The sequence below is a fragment of the Amblyomma americanum genome, chromosome 1, assembly GCF_052857255.1.
Source record: "Amblyomma americanum isolate KBUSLIRL-KWMA chromosome 1, ASM5285725v1, whole genome shotgun sequence".
NCBI classification, from domain to species: Eukaryota; Metazoa; Arthropoda; class Arachnida; order Ixodida; family Ixodidae; genus Amblyomma; species Amblyomma americanum.
The window spans coordinates 112,943,691-112,963,340 of NC_135497.1; the positions used below are offsets into that span (position 1 = coordinate 112,943,691).

The 19,650-nt window shown below is 44.8% G+C and overlaps 1 protein-coding gene across 2 annotated transcripts in view; it reads right to left on the minus strand.

Annotated features, from left to right (window-relative positions):
- LOC144135034 (aurora kinase A-A-like) overlaps positions 1-19,262 on the minus strand; it is a 31,420-nt gene extending 12,158 nt beyond the window's left edge. The window contains exons 1-6 of one of the 2 annotated variants that reach the window (XM_077667809.1): positions 19,172-19,262; positions 15,206-15,376; positions 13,960-14,077; positions 8,852-8,931; positions 2,773-2,911; positions 583-731 (exon numbers count right to left, since the gene is read on the minus strand). In XM_077667809.1, the coding sequence (XP_077523935.1) occupies positions 583-731; positions 2,773-2,911; positions 8,852-8,931; positions 13,960-14,077; positions 15,206-15,207 (488 nt within the window). In that variant the 5' untranslated portion in view covers positions 15,208-15,376; positions 19,172-19,262. Of the gene's footprint in view, positions 1-582; positions 732-2,772; positions 2,912-8,851; positions 8,932-13,959; positions 14,078-15,205; positions 15,397-19,171 lie in introns of both variants that reach the window. The other variant, XM_077667808.1, reaches the window with a different exon arrangement.
- Between the last annotated feature and the right edge of the window lie 388 nt (positions 19,263-19,650).

The window sequence follows — 19,650 nt, forward strand, 5'->3', positions numbered from 1 at the left end:
TTATTACAGGAAAGCACTACTGTGAAGGACAAATCAGCTTTTATTCAGCAAATTAGAGTATCACCATACATCCCGAACCCTGCTTCAAAAAGAGTTTCATAATCAGCCTCATTCATTTTCCAGCTTGTTATTAAGATGTTCAACTGGGTTATCGTAATACACTGAAATTTAAACACATCACTTGCGTATCTCACTGATGAAGAATGGCGTGACAGTAGATTAGTGTGTTTTAACTTTTACGTGCCAAAAACTGCCGTTCGCTGTGACATAATACAGCAGAAGGCCAATATTTCAAATATTGGCGTTTCTTTAGTGAGCACCAAAATCTCAGCAAAAAGGTGGATTTGCATTTCGCCCCTGTTGAAATGGAGCAGCAATGGCCGAAGATGAACCAAGATCTTGTGTGCTGAGAAGCCAAATGCTATGGCCACTGCGCTGCTGTGTAAGGTGCACAAGGTGCACAACAGAAGCAAAGATGCACACAAAACAAGGCTGTAATACAGTCTCCTTTACATTCACCCAATCCCCAGGTACAAAGAAAAAAGATTGCAAGTTGAAAAAAAAAATGGTTGATACACTTACCTTGAAAAGGGCGCGTGTACGGACCAGCCAAAGTCCGCAATCTTTATTTCTCCATTGATGCCCAGGAGCAGGTTCTCGGGTTTGATGTCGCGGTGGATGACATTTAGACTGTGGCAGACCTTGAGTGCATTACACAGTTGGTAGATGTACTGCACAAGAGGAAAAGGCCCATCAGAACCTCAAGAGCATGGCAACCGTGCCCTGTTGTTTTGCACAGCACCGCTATATATGTCGTGGTGGTTTTATTAGTGGCTCCAGAATGGTCTCTTTGTCAATGGTATATCTTCAACCTTCAACACTTAACGTTGCTCAAATGCTGTTGCCGTCTAAATATACTACAAGAGGTATGAAGTATGTGACCAAGCAGCATGGCTAGCAGCACTAGTGGACTGCACGAGGGAACAAGCCACCAGAACTGATGTGCTTCTTCGATGGCTGACTTTGGAACTGTAAGCGGTCTTGTGATTCATGTTAAAATCTAGCATACATTTTCTGCCAATAACATTTGTGAAAACACCACTCACTTGGCTTTTTCCGGAGAGGGTGGATGATGGCCATTAGCTGCATAAAACGGCAGCAAGTGGCCTCAATATACTACCGTACTCTGTGCACTACAGACACAGACACCAAAAGTCTAAAAAAGGCCTGGAACACTACAGATGAAATAACAGTTCAGTTCTTGTCAAAGTACCCCAAGTCATAATGTAGGTGACATACATTGTACTTAAGAACAAACTGGCCTCTCGCTTTTTGCCTAAATCGATATTTGACCGCTGTGACCGGGATCGAACATGCGTCTTTCGCTTCAGCAGCCGAGCACCATAACCACTAAGCCTCTGCGGCGGCTTGGTGAACACGTCTCTGGACCGTTAAGCCCCTAGTGAAAGCAAGACGAGTAAATCCTTTAAATCAAATTTTGTTTCAAGTGCTGGCACTGCGATTTTCCGCCTCATATACACACCAATGGAATGCTAGCCTGACTGACAAAGCTTTATCATGATGAAATAATAGAATTATATGCATTCGCACATATATTTGTCAACTTAACCAGATTAGTGGTGTGACATTTTTCAGAATTGTTTTTGAAGGCTGAGTTTTCTCAGAATTTCTAATTACCAATTGGCATCTACTATCACACTTAGCTAGAAGCTGCCAACAGCAGCTTAAAACTACCATCTCATGCTGCGTAGCACAACCAAGTCTACCAGGATCACGATGAGTACCTAAAAAAAATTCCTACACGCAGTATGAGCAAAACAATACATAAAAAGCTGTCGTAAACCATTCTCCCCGTTAACATTCAGCAAAAGCATTGCTTGTGAGGTCGCTGCCGAAACTCGCGAAGAAAAATAGGCAGGTGCACATATTTAAATTGAATCTTATCTCCAGGGAAAGGGAGCACAAAGCCAATGTATGCCAGTGCTCATAAGGTAGGCACCCGATGGCAGTGTAGTTTGAAACAACTATCTCCCGCACATGAGGCAGGGTATTGCATGGGGTTACCCGAGGAGGCAAATGCGCACTCAACCCTGCTTATTTTTATTTCTCGCTGGCCTTTGCCCTGATCCTACGTATTGTAGTCACTCCCTGATCTCATGCCCTTATGTTTCTCATCCGTCAGTAGTGAAGCTGCGGCTCATTTGACCTTCACAGTTATGACTGTGTTCCAAAACAATAAGGCTACGGAAGCCAATTATGGCGCATAGTTGACAAGCTCAGAAAATATGCACAAGTTGTGCAAAAGGTGATTATAAAGGGCTCAAGAACAATCTGACCCAGAGTCTCCTCCAACGTATACCAAAATCTTGCATACAGCTGGTTCAACATCAAGCCTCAACCGCCGTTGGAAAGGCAATTTATGTTTATATCTTTAGAATTTATCACATCCAGTGATGTTGCACAGCAGTGCAAGTGGTTAACACAAAGCAGAGCCTCGTTTGTTGTGGGTGCAGTGTACAGCTCTAAACAGAGAGGGCACCACATAAACGGCCAAGCTAGGCTAAGCCCTGGCAAGTCTGTCGCCATAAAAACTGAAACAAGAGGCAAGTGGCACAACAGTCAGCGAGTACCAATACTGAGCATGTATGGAAGTATAAATTCTAAGGAAAGCTGTTCAGTATAACAGCACTGTGTCTCACTGGGATCACCTAGAAGAGATCACAGTGGTGCAGAAGCAGGCAGGGTGCTTACTGTGGCAGCTCTCTGGTCGGTGAATCTCCCTTCTCTGGTGAGATGACGGTACAGCTCCCCCTGGGGCGCATACTCGAGAATGAGGTATACCCGGGATTCGTCGTGGAACCAGTTGTAGAGGCATAAGATGTTTGGGTGCCTGCATGAGGGACACCATTTTTCACCAGTTGCTTACCTCTGCAGCTACATACAGTTGTAGCTAGGAAACCTGGGTGTGGCCCTTCCTTGCGTTAAATTCAGTTTAGGAGCAGATATGAACCAATTTTAAAGAAAAATTTTTATTTGCTGCAACATTAAGCAGGTTAAATACAACGGTGCAGTTTGGTGCGAAAAGCCTGGCAATCCCATGGCTGGCCTTATGAGTAGTACTAATGAGGAAATTTCAGATACCTTTCAAAAAGAGTGCACCATACTCTCCAAATGAATTAAAAGGCCAAACTTTTTTCTTCCGAGAATACCGAAAGCCCGAGACCGTACAATACAAGAATCTGAGCGCATTCGAAGCACTTTGGCAGTAGCGGCAGAGCGGGGCGGACGTCGAATAATCCGTTCTTCGCTGTGTTTTACAGTCGCAGATGCTGCAGTGTTTCCGCGGTGCTTCGGACAAGAATCTCACCGTGGCCTGTTTTCCTTGGGAAGGCTGAACTCAAGCACTGTTTTTAAGCGTCGTTTCCATATCAGCAAGACGGAGCCAATCAACGGGAGCCGACGGCTGTGACGAAAGCTGCGGAAACTTTTGCAACTAGGGGCGTAGTTCGCCATGCACTTTGGCCGCAGCGGCAGAGCGGGGCGGACGTCGAATAATCCGTTCTTCGCTGTGTTGTACAGGTTGGTCAAACCTGCTAGTCGATATTGGTCACCATGACTCGGGGTTGCAAATGTCGCGAAAAACTAAAGAATGACGATAACGCCATCACATGCAGTGAGTGTGAATTTTGTTTTCATGGCGCGATATGTTCAGGCATGAGTGAAACGACATTTGTTTCAAAACGTTGGTCGGCTAAGAAGGTTTGGAATTGTGAAGCGTGTAAACGTTCGACTGGAGGCAAGGGTGACGCCTCAAACGGTGACTCGAATACGGATGCCGACCTTAAAGTACTTATTGTGGAAATGAACAGGAAATTGACTTCCCTTCTCCCTCTCACCGAAAAGCTAGATGCAGTAGAGAGCTCAATCCAGATGCTACATGAAGAGTTTGCCACTATAAAATAGCGCCTTGATACGCAGGATAAGGAAATCAAAGGAATTAAAGGCAGAATTGATAAGCTCGGGAGAGATGCTGGCTCAAAAGATATAACTCAGTTACAACTCAGTGTCCATGACTTAGAATGGCGCAGCAGGCGCTTGAACATCGAGATTCATGGCATTGCTGGGGCGGAAGGAGAGGACCTCTTGTCAAAAGTCAACAAAGTGGCGGACAAGATTGGCATGAACCATCTCACTGAGGTGGACACCCTCGCACTTCATATGATGTCGGCGAAACCAGGCGAGACAAAAGCTGTGATTGCCCGTTTTGTAAGGCAGAATCTTCGAGACGCTTTACTGCAGAAACGGGTGGTTCTTAGGGAAAAATACGACTCAGTGTACATCGCAGAAAACATGACCAACTGTTCCAGAGTATTGTTGCAAGCCACAAAAGAGTGGGCTAAACAGGCTGGCTTTGCATATGTGTGGCATGTCAATGGCAAAATTTTGGTGCGTAGAAAGAGTGGCGATGGCGCTAAGGTTATCAAGAGCATGAGTGACCTCTCCACACTTCGTAGCTAAATGCCTTTTTCGTGTAGTCGGGAACCCGTGACCCTTATCTTGAAATGGCGCACCTAGGGCACGTTACCTTAGAAGAACTCTTAAAAGAGCTTGGTGGTCAGACACATGGTTACCTTCGTTGTTTTCACTTAAATGCACAGTCTGTGTTCAACAAGGTTGCGGAACTAGAATCCTTGTCAAAAAAGCTTGAGAATTGTTTTGATGTTCTGATGAAAACAGAAATATGGCAATCAAGCAGTTGTGACACTTTTGACCTTCCTGATATGCCAACTTTTTCTGTTAATAGAACCTCTCGTCGCGGTGGTGGTGTGTCTGTGCTAGTAAGCTCTCTTGTACAGCCTGTCTTGCTTTCAGAATTTTCTTGTGTCAGATAGTTTTGAGATTATTTGTCTGCAAGTGAAAGATGCTGTATTTGCAACTTGTTCTCGCATCCGGATGGTTCTCTCCTTGATTTTTTGTGTTTTTAGATAATTTATTGTCATTTGTTAACCAAAACAGATACAATGTGATACTTGCCGGTGATTTTAACGTTGATATGAGTAGCAATAGTACGAAGAAAACATATTTTGAAAATGTATTGCTATCTAATGGCTGTATAAACCATATTACTTCTCCCACACGACTAACGACGTCCATGTAAACAATTCTTGACTTAGTAATAAGAAATTATGATGCTAACCTTGTCAGTTCCAGTGTTCTCACTTACCCTATTAGTGATCACTTGCGTGTGTTTTGTAGCATAAAATTTAGTACTCGGAGAAACTCTCACCATAAAGTGTTTAATCTTTTAGAGCCTGTTACACCTACCCTCTTAGAAGCTTTTTATCATGAGTTAGAAACGGTTTGCTGGGACAACGTTCTTCAGGCATCAAATGCGAACACAACTTATGATGCCTTTTTGAGTTTGTTTCTTTCGGTATACCAACGTCACTTCGTTTTCAAACGCTATACGGGTAAAAAGAGATGTCGAAAACCAAGGGTGACAAAGTACCTATTGAAGAAGATAGAAAAGAAAGAACGTCTGTTTAAAACATTTATGCGAACTCGTACAGCATCTGATCTCGCTACGTTCAAAAAATTTCGTAATGACTTGACTAAGCAGCTAAGAAAAGCAAGAAAACTGTACTATGAGAATATGTTCGGTTCCAACGTAAAGCGCACTGACTTAATGCGGAATAACTTAAATGCACTGATGCCTCGGAGCGAGAAAAAACAGAGAGTTGAAGAAATTTTTCACGAAGGACAGATGTCAAAAGGAGAAGAAATGGCAAACATTTTTAATGACTACTTTGTTAACAGAGATTCTACTAAAAACCAGGCATCATACAAAAGTTTAGGGCAGAAAAACTCTAGCACAATAGTTTTTGAACCAACAGATGCAAATGAAGTGTGTTCTCTTTTTTTAGTTTAAATAATTCTCATAGTGTTGATGCTGACGGTATACAAATAAGACCCGTCAAGTATGTGATACGTATAATCAGCACCATTTTAGCGCATATTTTTAATTTCTGCATTTCTACAGCTTTTTTTCCTACAAAAATGCAAGTCGCCCGTGTGATAGCCTTATATAAGCAAGGAAATAAGAATGATGTATCGAACTACAGACCGATGTCAATTCTTCCTGCCTTTTCGAACGGTCTCGAGAAAATTATCTTAGATCGAATATCGCGCTTCTCCAGCAAGCATATTATAATAACTACTTCGCAATATGGCTTTAGGAGGGACATGTCTACAGAGCTGGCACTGTTGGACCATAAGGAATATATTCTAAAGCATTTTGTAGAAATCTATTGTTATGGGTATTTTTGTTGATTTTAGCCAAGGTTTCAATTATATTAGTCATACTATCCTTTTTGAAAAACTGCATCATTATGGTATACGGGGACATGTTTTGGCTCTCCTCAAAATTTACCTATCATATATATTTCAATATGTCGACATATATGGTTTTATTTCTCAGAGAAAAAAAATAATTTCAGGAGTCCCACAGGGTAGAATTTTAGGCCCTGTCCTATTTAATTTGTACATTATTGATATTGTACATATCTGCTCAGATACCAAGTTCGTTATATATGCCTATGACACGAGTGCTTTGGTGCCATCACGTTCTGAAGCTGGAGGAATTACTAAAGGAAATATTTTTTTGTGCAAATTGGACTCGTGGACTTCCAGCAATCAATTAAAAGTTAACGCAAACAAAACAAAGGTGGTAGTTTTTCGACCAAAAATTAAACATATTTCCTTACAAGGAACCGTAATGTTTAGATCCGCTGCCATTGATGTGGTAGATACTGTCAAGGGGTTAGGGGTATATTTTACTTCAACTTTACAACGGAATGATCATGTAAACAGTCTAATCAGCAAACTGAGCTGCATAACTGGAATTTTAAATCGCAACCGCTATACTGTTCCAAAAAAGTTAAACTAATTGTCTACAACGCTCTCTTTGTCTCCCAACTAAACTACTCTCATTTAGTTTAGGGAACATCAACAAAAACTAATGTGTTGAAGCTTGAAAGGCCATAGAAAAAATAGTACGAATAATTGAAAACATTCAAAACACAGCATCTTCACATATCTCTGCTTCGCTTAATTTATTGAAAGTAAGAAATATATACGAATACAAATTATGCAGGCAGTATCGTTTAAGTGTCCAACGAGAGAGTACAGTTTTTACGGAAATGGCAGAATTAAGATCCAATTATCACACCTGCAGCACCAGAACTCCAGAACGATGGAAAGTTCCATAATGTCGCACTGCCTATGGACAACAAACACTCCGCTATAATCTTCCGCGATTATTGAATGCTGCAGAAAAAGAAGGCGCAGATCTACTCAATATGTCGCTTCCAAATATATAAAAATATTTTGCTAATCATACTCTTTTTTGCGAATGAATGCAAAGGTATATCCTTATGTTCAATTACATTACATTGTTTCATTTTCGAAAAAAATTTTTTTCTCCAGGCGTCCAAATCCAGTGCTCTATTGAAACTCTTATTTAGGCTTATTTTATTGTCTGATGCGATACAGGGCTGTTTTTCTTTTCTCTTTGCAACAACAAAATGGGACTGTCTACTGCCCCACTCTGCTGGTGTATACACTGTAAGGGGGCGGAGGATTTTTCAAGCCGCAAATGTACAGCTTTTCCCTCCACCTCCGTCCACTTCTTTGTGGAGAATAAAACTTGTATGTATATGTATGTATGTATGTATGTATGTATGTATGTATGTATGTATGTATGTATGTATGTATGTATGTATGTATGTATGTATGTATGTATGTATGTATGTATGTATGTATGTATGTATGTATGTATGTATGTATGTATGTATGTATGTATGTATGTATGTATGTATGTATGTATGTGCACCCTGAACACGAATACCCCTACATGGGAGTAAAAAAGGAAGTAATCTGTCCTCGAGCACACCCCATTTTTACTCCTTTCTGTTTAGAGCGTGGTGCCCATACCACTTAACAAAGCACTCGCAAAAGAACTCATGACCCCAAATTCAAACGCTTCTTTGAACACAAAAGCAGCAAGCATGTATGCCCACGTGTGCGTAGGAGTCAATGCCAAAATGGCTCAGGAAACAATTGAAGTGTGGCTTCGAAAGGAAGACTCTGGATTCATGGGGTTTAATGTCCTAAGGAAACTCAGGCAAAAAGGGACGCTGTGGTGAAGGGTTCCAGTAGTTTCGACAACCTGGGGTTCTTTATCATACACGGACATCGCACAGTACACATGGCCTCTAGCATTTCGCCTTTATTGAAAGCTGACCTCCATGGCCGGGATTGAACCCGCGCATTTCACGCCAGCAGCAGAGCACCATAACCACTGGGCCACTGCGGCGGCTTCTGAAGGAAGACCTAGAACTACATCTCACTCAAGAATGCCCTTAAGGAATAAGCTAATGACACACTATTTTTCACCTTGCTTTACATTGAAAGCTTTCACAAACATTGAATGCGTTGCACATACTACTAGAAGCGGAATGTTCTGCAGCCTCGAGCTACAGTTCTAAAAATCATGATTTATTCTCAACAGCAGTGAAGGAAAAAAAAGACTCTGTAGCAATAAAGTCACTTAACACCAGCTCGTTATACCCATCTAATGGTTCAATATAAATTCATCTTCTCCATTCCTTCGAATATGATTAGTCCCGACTCCCGCCATTCCAAGCCGTTGATGGCTGTGTCGGCTGTCTTCCTTGTGTTCAGCATCAGTTATTGTTCTGAATGCAGCAAGTGGTGCAACAACTTTCATGCGTCATGTGCCATGCAGTGCAATATGAAATAGCAGCCTCACCTCAGGTGAGACTGAATCTCGATCTCCCTCCGCAGCTGGTGCTCCACGTTGTTCCTCTGGAGCTGCGACTTAAACATCACCTGCGTGGACGTTTTTCGCAATTCTTTTACGGGGCCTCTTTGTGGGCTATATGTGTTTTCAAAGCAAGTCGTAACCAAGAGTTTGAGATCTCAGCAAGCTACCAGCAGCTCTTACTTGCAATTGCATTGGTAGCGAATGCTCCATTGTAGTGACACGAAAACACACACATTCTCATGCTCGATAAAGCAGTCATCCGGTAGACCAGAGCCGTAACAAACATGCATGCCAGAGAGGGTGCTCTTGAGAACCTGCTACTTGTCATGAGATGTAGGTGGAAACTGGAAAAGGCATGCTTTTGAGAGTGGTGTGGGAGCACAAGAACACACTGCTTTCACTGCCCCTTCTTTGTTGAAAACGGAAGTCTGGGATTTGCCCATTGCCTTCGAGCGCACAATGGCATGAATTGCACGACCTAAGTAGCAAGCCTGCTCACTTCACTTCTGGTTAGAAATTTGGTCCGTCGTGACATAAACCCTTGAGGTCGTCTGGCGTATTGGATGGCACAGGACAAGTGGCAACTACTACAACAGCTTGTAATTGCATAAGAATGAAACAGATACACATGTGTCAGCAGTTTGTCCGGTCTAGATAGGAAGTAGCGCCATAGTAGCCAGTTCAGAAACTTAACTGAGTTGCAACAAATCAACCACGGGAATGCCACAATGGACACGTTCAGTTGCCGAGCAAAATCTGGCCTACAACTCCATCTCAGACTCTACAAGCAGCAATAAAAAATGCGGAGAGGTCATGTAAATGGTAGAACAGGGACTACTGGGACCTCAGAAGGATTCAAGCAGAAGCTCTTGCAAAAGAATAGCGAACAGGAAAGTGAAGCTTAAACTAAACCTAATAAAGATAGCTCTTGCTCAAACATTTTAGGTGTCACTGGCCACTTCTAATGCAAATGAAACCTCCCAGTCATTATCTAAGCGGACCAAAAAAAAGCAAACTGTTTACGTACATGCCTCCAACACAGCAGCACACAGTTGTGTACAAAGCGTCACGGTAGTCGCAAGATGACAATGTGCTTCATGTAAGGTAGGGACATAGAAATTGCCAACTTTTGACCTGGAAGCAGGTGAAGCTCCGAGAACCACCAGATTTGCTCTACTGAATTTCAAATTGGCGATCAGTAGATAACAGTCTCATTGCATATGTTAGCATCAGGCTGAGGTAGATGTGGCTTTTTTTCTTGAACAGGTACACAATAAGGGATTGCCCTAGTCATGCAGCATTATTGTTCAAGACAGTGCACCCATGCACTCATGGCTGACACAGCCAGCTTAAAATGCTCATTTCTTTCTTTGAGTGTTCACTGTTGTAGTTAGCACATGCTGTGTACTGAGCCCTACATTCTAGCACCTTGGATATTTTGGCTTTGCAGGCAAACGTAGCCAGGGAGTATGCCTAAAATAAAGCGAGAAAAAATTTTTTATTTTGGTTTTTCAGAGAAGTGTGCACTGTCTTCAGTAGGCATCAAAACCATGCCAGGACGGAAAGGGATGGAAGGAGGAGTAAAATATGAGAAAGTGGTGGCGTAGTGGAAAGCCCAAAAAACTTAGGCCACCTGGGGGTCTAATGTGCATGGAGGTTCCAAAGCTAACGAATACCTTTTCTGTTTCATCTCTATTAAAACGGGACTGGCTGCTGAGTCTGGATGCAATCCACGATCAAGTGAGGGGCAATTGAGTGTTACGCTGCAGGACTTTTCTCAACATGCAATATCAGCATGGGAATAGCAGAGATCATCCTAGCCATTGAATATTGTTTACTGTAGTCCCCATGGCACCACTGAAGACATGACTGCTTTCTCTATTGAAACCTCATCTTCAACGCTGCCGAAAGTGTTATAGTCACTTTTTAATCGTTACCTTCAATTTCCATGTGGCTTGGTTTCCAAACCAATTTCAGATGTCGGTCGGGCATGCACTTCCATCATACCATGAAACTTGTGCCAAAAAACGAAATCAAAGCACCGGAGAAAATCTTTAACTCTAAATACCAGGGATTAATTCTGGAAGTGTATGCTCGACAGACAGACATCTGAAATTGGTTTCCAAACCAATTTCAGATGTCTGTCGATCATACACTTTCATCATACCATGAAACTTCTACCATAACAAAAACAAAGCACCAGAGAAAATTTTTAGCTCTAAATACCAGGGATTAATTCGCAAAAAAGTGCGTATTGCCCAGAACTCTTCAATGTGCCACTTGACAAACAGGCTACATATGTGTTTCATTACATTAGTTTGTACACAGCTGTGACTATGCATAAATTGCAGTCCTATAAGTGCCGCTTGCTTTCGGTCATTACAATTTCTCAAAGGGACACAACATTCAGAAATAAATTATTTTTTCAAACCTGCACGTAGCATTTAAAAAAAATCTGTGCCTCCGCGGCACCGTCTCTATATATAAAAAGCCACAGTTCTGCTATGTATGAAACGGTATGTAGTGTGCCGAGTACACAATTCAGATGCTGCGAAGACATGTAAATTGAATGTCAGAACCTGAGAGGCTCTGATCATATAATCAGAACAGCCTTTAACTCTGAATGCTTCCATGTGACCAAAGATAGTTCCTTAGCACAGATAAGAAAGGCTGCTAGCACCTACCAGTTTGAGCAAAATGCATTTCAAGACAGCTGCCCATAGAAATACTCGAAGAGGATATGATAAATTTCCTACGGAGCTGCAGGAAACCCTGCTATATGTGCCATACAACTTATACACGTTTGAAGCTTGCATGTTGATCAATGCATAACTCTCTACCGGACATTTTTTTTCGAAAATGGTACCAAAATGATCATTTATTACCCCTGCAGCAATCTTGACAAAGCAATGAATCATTTGGATGCGCTCTGCTCGCCTTAAACCATTTGTTGGTTTGCAGACAGATTGCAGCACGGGTGCTTAATGATCATTTCGGAAACTGAAAAAACGTGTATGCTAGGGCGCTAAAAGCGCAGGTCTCCGAGTACAGATCTAACTAATACCTGTTTAATGAACAGCATCATTTAGTGTGCAATTTATTTTTGTATGCGCTACTGGTTTTCTTTGCTGTTGCTCTCTTGAATGAATGTACTACTTGTTTAATAGTGAAACAAGCACTGGTCAACATATATAACGCAATTCTTTAAGGATAACAGCAACAAAGACACAAGGAGAGCAGCAGGAAAGAGGCAATTAACAGGCTGATTAAAAACCGGACACTTCAATGCATTGCTTTAATAAACACCCCACAATGCTTGTCCATACGCTCACAGGCCAAGCAAATAAGGTGCAGCGAAAAGAAATGATCAAATGTTGCCTTCTTGGGCAATAAAAATAACACCTGGGTCAAATATGTATCACCTCTCGTTACGATATAATCACCACTACAACTATTGTCGCCATAACTACTTCCGCTGCAGGAATAAGGCCTCGACCATTAGTCCCGAGTTCACCCTGTCCTGCAGAATATACTACACAATATTACAAACTTCAGCAACTGGACTGGTCCAAAAATACAGGAGAAAAGCTGCAGGCTAACATACCGGGCCAGTCCGGTCAAGACTGTAGGCGTGCTCTGCTGTTAGAAAAGAAATAAGGTTCTCCACCAGGACGATGAGATTAGGCCAGACAGAAACCAAGATTAAAAGGAAGTGTCTAGCATGCTAGATAGGTATCAATTTCATCACTCAGAACGAAGTGGCTTATCAGTTTGTTTAATTGGTTCTTGATGCCTTCTTGGTGCACCTTTTTGCCAAGCATGAGACCATGCGTGAATGTGAGGACAGGCAGGCACAGACTCAACATTGCGAATAAAGAAATTCACCAAAGTGAGCACCTGTCCCACTTTTTTCCATTATTCTCTGTATGCCTTTCGCAACGCTTTTCCATGGGTCATTATCAAACCTTGCAGCTTGCCACCTCAGCAACACTGAACAGAAAATTTCCATTGAAAGTCTGAAGGTAGGTGGAACTTCGCAGATAGTGAATGCACACCAGAGGGTCAATATTTGATACCCAATGTCCTTGTACAACATCCGAATAAAAAACTGATAGTCGATTAACGTAGTTAGGCCAGAGGCGAATGAGGTGTGCCAGCAGTCTAGTTTTCGCTTTGGTTCAGTTGGACTGTAGTAATGTCCACATATGTGGAACTGGCCATTGCGGTACCCGACACCTTGTATACAACACCTTGCATACAACGTACGATAATGAAAAATACCTGTAACTTGGCACATACTAATCAGCAAGCGTCCTGCAGTGAGGAGTGTGCCATCCACTGCAGCCAGACAAAATGAGTCCTTACTTCTTTAAAACAGCGCCAAGTGCCTTAAAGAAACCACGAAATGATATATACCAAGGTTACGAAAAGTTCACAAGCGATCAGTATTCCAGCACTGATCACCCACACCAGAAAAAAATTTAAGCTAGCTAGCTTTGTTAAGATTAAAAATGATTCCTCACATTGAACCCACACTGCCTGGCCTGCCAAAAAAAGAAAAAGGTCTGCACTGCACCTTGCTACGTCCCTGATCCTGCCTACAGCCCTTCAGCACACCCAATAGCAAGGCTCGCCCAGATTTCCTACTATTTCACAGGGGAAGAGGCAGTCAAGAATGTGTGCCAAGGTGTTGTCCAGATCAAATCCGAGCAGTACTTTTTAAGAAATATTTGTAAATTATAGCGTCCACCGAGAGCTTTTAAACTTGACTGGAATCGTCACAAAAACCACCTTGTTTGTTGCTTTAGAATATGCCCATGGTAATCATTGAAGGGAACTTTTGAATGATACCAGTAAATGATGAGCGCAACGAAAGAAGCCACAGGAAGGTAATGAAAAAAGCCATCATCGGAACGGAGGGTTGACTGCGCCAGAAGCGGGCAAGTTTTCATTTGTTCTTGTGCCAACATTGCTGTACCAAACTGACAGCTTCTATTTGCGCTTCAATTTTCTTTTCATATTGTGTTCTTATGTCCATATTCGTCATATGTTTTGAAGTGGTGCAAGAACTTGCTAGAAACCCTGGGACCCACCTTAAGAGCCACAATGAATTTTGTCTCCTTTTCTCGGGCGAGGTACACTCTGCCAAACTTTCCTTTGCCCAGTGGCCGGCCAATCTGAAAATCTTTAAGGCACCACTCCTTGACAGACCTGCAATAAAGAAAAAGAACACACATAGCTGAAAGTTATACTGCAGCAATGCCAGATTCTGAGCATTACACCAATCAAGAAACACATGCCACTACCCCACAATTTGAATGACAGCACTACACTGCACTGTTCTGATTAAACATCAACCATCACATGTATAGATGCAAGCACAAGTAAACAAAGCACAATATTTTGTTTGTGAATGGTGCCCGTCCCAGCAGAAATCATGAACTATTGTGTCTTCACGAGAAACTACAGGATCGACCACTATTATCATGCACATGCCAAGCCTCGAATTTCTATTAGGGCACGCGTAAACAGGAGTACAAGGCTACTGAATCTGTTTACTTCTTCTGTTTACACTTGTATGTACTTATTGGATAGGTGTACATTTTTGCTCCAAGAAGAGATAGCGCATTGCTTGCACTATATATATGTAGTTCAATCATGAACAGGAATGACTTCCAGGCAAGTTGGTGATACATTCTCAATTTACAGTGTGAAGTATGAGGCAAACAGTAGAAAAAAACAGCAAGACAAGCTAGGGGTTTATTGATAGAGAGGTGGGAGGAGGGGGCAGACGGCCCTACCCATAAATACAGAAACTTTACACACGATAATCATGTTGGACCCCATTGTTTTGATGAAAAAATTCAAGAGCGATTGGTGCGTTACTCCAAGAGGGCATAAATCCACCCCCCCCCCCCCCCCCAAGACAAGCGCTGCCTTGCAGTTTTCTTTGTTTTTCCTCTTATGCACTGTTATTTCAGTAATGACTCAAAAATGTCCAAGAAGACAAAGCCTGCGCAGCCAGCTTATATGGCACTCTACCCATGACTGAACGCTAGTGCACACACTATCTGCGCACAAACACTACGCACAAAAACTGGGGCAGGAGAGTCCTGAATATGAACATGACGGGCGAACAAGCCCATGGACCACTGAAGTTTGTTGATAACTTGGCATATACATGGTGTCATGCAACTGCAAACAAAATTTTCTTTCTGCCGATTATATGTCATTCTAACGCAGTTCAGGGCAGTGCTCCCGAAAAAAAACATTCCATTTGGGAATGGTGAGACGCGCAAGAAAAAGCAATACGCGTCAAGTCCTCTGAACAATACTCACATAACGATGTTACAGACCGCCGTATAAAGCGGTAATCAAACTGGGGACATCGGCGAGGATGGATGCGGAGAGGAGTGAGCGACGTCGCCGATCCGCCGAAGTCCGTCCCTGCTCTCGGATTCAGCCTGGGTTAGCAGCGAGACGCCGAGAAGGACGAGCGAAACGTCCGTGCTGCGGAGGCAGAGGGGCAGCTGTCAAAAAGGAACCAAGGGGCCAAATCAATTCCTTTGCGGGGTTTGGCGAAAAAAAGAGAAGACGAAGGGGAAAACAGAATAGATGCGCGATATGAGGGGAGATGAGAGAAAAGAAACCCGATGGGGAACAGCCAAATGAAGAAAGACGCTAACGGGCTGCACCCCAGGCATGCCACATCTCCCGGGGAGACGGGGAGTGAATGCGCAGGCTGAATGAACGGTCCCTTCCTTGGTCGGCGGGGGCCGCGGGAGCAAAATATGATGGTGCGTCGCCGCGAGCTCTCTCGAAGGCATGACGTGTGAGCAGCCGCCGTCACTTAGGGAAGAATTACATCGCCCGTGTGAATACCTCAATAACGACGCTGTTTCTCTTGAGCGACGAGGAGGAAGGTATACAATCACCTGCATACACACTAACACACACACACAAACACTGCGGGGCACGCACAACCTATGTCAAGGTGAACATCAGCATCAGACTTTGGGTTCCGGTGCGACAGTCCTTGTCGGCGCCGACGCACACGGCGGCGCAGGTGCAGCCCGGTCACCGGCGAAGTATCAGCAGGCCGGTACCAGCAGGCAGGAGCGCGTCGGTAGTGCGCCTGGCTACCGGGAGGCCGGAGTCAGCAGGCGGGTGCTCACTGGTAGGCCGACTGGCTAGCCGGAGGGTGGATACAGCATGTAGGGTACCGTGGGGGGTAGCGTGCGCAGGCAGCCAGACCCCGGACCTCCATGCCCGGCCGGTGCAGGCTAGCTGGCCTTGGGGAAACGCCGAGCTCCAAAACACGACGCGCCGCTCAATCAACCACAGCCATTGCCTCAAAGCCAGGCTCCAAGGATCGATTGCGCACGCGCACCGGCACGCCGCACGCGGCCACACTTCTTTCTCCTGCCGGAACTCATAGAGCACAATCCACATCATCACAACCTCCCCCAGTTTCAAGACAGTGGTTTACAATTGTTCTGGAACCACGAGGGGGGGGGGGATAGAACGGAAATGTCCCCCGCGAGGAATGTTCACAGTTCCTGTCTGTTCACAGACATACGTTCATATGTACATACAGATGCAAGTCCGCGTGCTGAGGAATACAGTTGTCAACACGCACAAGCAGGAGGCAAAGAAGCAATAATGTTATCGGATCCGACATGGTGACTAAGCTAAGTTATTGTGGGGCAATCAAACACGGCTAAGATAATCAGCACCCACGTTATCGGTTGCTTTTATGCAGTCGATGGTGTACGTGTAATCTTGCAAAAATAAACTCGAATTCACGGAACAAACTTCGTACTTCTTCAGTCTGCGCCTCTGAAAGACCCGAAAAGTTATTGTGGGGCAATCAAACACGGCTAAGATAATCAGCACCCACGTTATCGGTTGCTTTTATGCAGTCGATGGTGTACGTGTAATCTTGCAAAAATAAACTCGAATTCACGGAACAAACTTCGTACTTCTTCAGTCTGCGCCTCTGAAAGACCTGAAACGAATTGGACGTCCGCAGAGCACTGTGTTTGACGGAGATTCAGAGCAGGCAGTTCTACGGGGCACTCCACATTGAGTGCTTCAAGGTCCAATGGGAGTTGGTCGGTCTCTGCGGCGGCCGATACTTTCCGCGTCACCGGGGGCTTGCGCTCTTCATCTTAAGCATATATATGTGAAAAACTTCGCTCTTGTGCGCTAGCTGTACAAGGTAATACACGTCGTTTTTTGTTCAAGGATATCGGATGGCCCTTTCCATTGCATGAGCAGCTTGTTAGAATCTGTGGGCAGCAAAATCAGCACCTTGTCGCCCGGGACTAACCTTGTGGGGTGACTCTTATGGTCATAGTATGTTTTCTGTTTCTGGCGTGCCTTCTCGAGTTGCTCGTGAGAAAGCTTCCACGTGTTTTTCAACCAGCTTCTGAGGTCGACAAGATAGGCGTACGTTGAGCGAGTTTCTCCATCAATGCTCTGATTTGTTCAGAGCTCATTTCGTACTGTCGGTGGCCTTCGTACATGACGTCCATAAATCAACTGGAACGGAGAGAACCCAAGACTTCCCTGTGAAACTTCACGGTAAGCGAAGAGGAATGGGGCCAGATACTTATTCCAAGACCTAGGCTGTTCTTGGCACATGCTCTTAAGCATTGTCTTAAGAGTTCCATTAAACATTTCCGCCTGGCCATTCACCAGCGCGTGGTAAGGCGACGTCTTGAGGACCTTGATGGAGAGGAGACGGCTTACATCCTTAATGAGGTCATCGGTAAAGGTTGCTCTCTGGTCAGTTACAATTTTTGGGGGGATACCGAGGCGAGAAAACATTTCTACTAGCGCTTCTGCATCGTGCACAGCGTCAATGACAGGAATTGCGACGGCGTCAGGACAATGTGTCGCGAAGTCCATCAGCGTGAACACGTATCGGTTGCCTTTATCAGACTTTGGTGAGAAATGCCGTATGAGGTCGACGGAAATCCGTTCGGAAGGAGTATTGATCAGCAGCCTGTTGCCAAGTGGTAGAATGCCAACCTTGCCCTTTGGTGCGGTTCTTTGGCATTTATCGATAGCACGACTTAAGGAATCGCGTGACATCTCCGTGTAGGTCAAGCCAATAAAAATCCTCTAGTGTGCGATCGGTCGTGCATCGTATTCCCTGGTGCCCAGCCATGATGCTTTCATGGGCCATCTGTAGAATTTGAGGTCTGAACGCTACGGCTACTACTATATGTTTGAAGTTCCTGCCGGTCGACCCGATGTAATCTCGGCAGAGGATATTTCCTTCTTCACGGAAGAAGTATTTATGACCGCTGCCGTATACAAACTCTTTATTGAGGTTAGAGAAGAGCCGTTTGAGTGTTGCATCCTTCCACCGCTCTTCAGCTAATTGGTTTGTTGTGACGTCACAGCACTGAATTAGTGGCATATGCAACGGCGTTAACTTATCCTCTTGTATCTTGGCAACGACGGTAACACAACGCTCCGAATTTCTAGGCTGGAGGTGTCCCTGGTGAACTGGCGCCGTGTCATGCTCGCTAACGCGTGCGTTCATCCAGTCTGGGTCGGGGTCAGGCGGTTCCCAGACACCTAGGATGTTGCCGATAATGACGTCGTACAAGGGGCGTTTCATGCAATGTGCTGTCACCTCACCTGAGAAGTAGGGCGTATGCTTGCACTCTTGCCTCGGCTAATTGGGTGACGGTACCATCAAAGAGATATAGTGTCCCTGTGCCTTGCAAGTGTGCATGCAAACGCTGCAAGTGTGCATGCAAGTCGTCGCACCGTTCATGAAACAACGATAACAGCTTTTGCGGATTGAGAGAAAGGGCATGGTTCTACGCTGGGAGAGTTTCCACAAAAGCGGTCTCCTTACTCCTAATTCCTTCTTGGAGTCTGAGTTTGAATTCGAGAATCTTTCCCTCTCGCAGCGGCTTCCCGACTTTCCTCTCTTTCCGCAGCCCGTGCCTCCCTCTGTGCTGAGCGTTCACTTTCTACCCTCTCTCAGTTCCGCATCCGAGAGGCCCAGTTGCGTACCCAACGTAGTTAGACGTTCGAGGTCGATTGCCGCTCAAGCTTAGCTCTCAGCGTGAATACGGATCAGCTAATCGGCCCTCTCGCTGACGTATCCTGGCAGGCTCGCAAAATGTGATGTAATTAATGGGCTCAGGACCGTTCAGGAGGCCTAGCCACTAGTACAGGCCACACCCCGCATAACGACGCACTTCCTCTTGAGCGACGAGGACGTAGGTATAATGTCTCCTGCTTTTACACACGCACACACACACACTGCAGGGTACTCACAACCTATGTCGAGGTGAACATCAGCGTCTGACAATGGGTTCCGGTGCGACAGTCTTAGTCGGCCCAGAAGCACACGGTGGCGGAGGTGCAGCCCGGTCCCCGGGGAAGTATCAGGAGGCCGGTACAAGCAGGGATGAGCGCATCGGTTGGCCGCCTGGCTACCGGGAGGCCGGAGTCAGCAGGCGGGTGCTCACCGGTATGCCGCCTGGCTAGCGGGAGGCTGGAGACAGCAGGCAGGGTACCGTGGTGGGTAGCGTGTACGGGAAGCCAGACCCCAGACCTGGATGCCCAGCCGGTGCGGGCTCTCTGGCCTTGGGGAAAGGCCGAGCTCCAAAATACGACCCGCCACTCAACCAACCACAGCAACTGCCTCGAAGCCAGGCTCCAACGTTCGATTGTGCACGCGCACCGGCTCGCCCTGCACGCTGCCACACTTCTCCTTTCTCCGCCCGGAACCCATAGGGCAGTATTCAAATCAT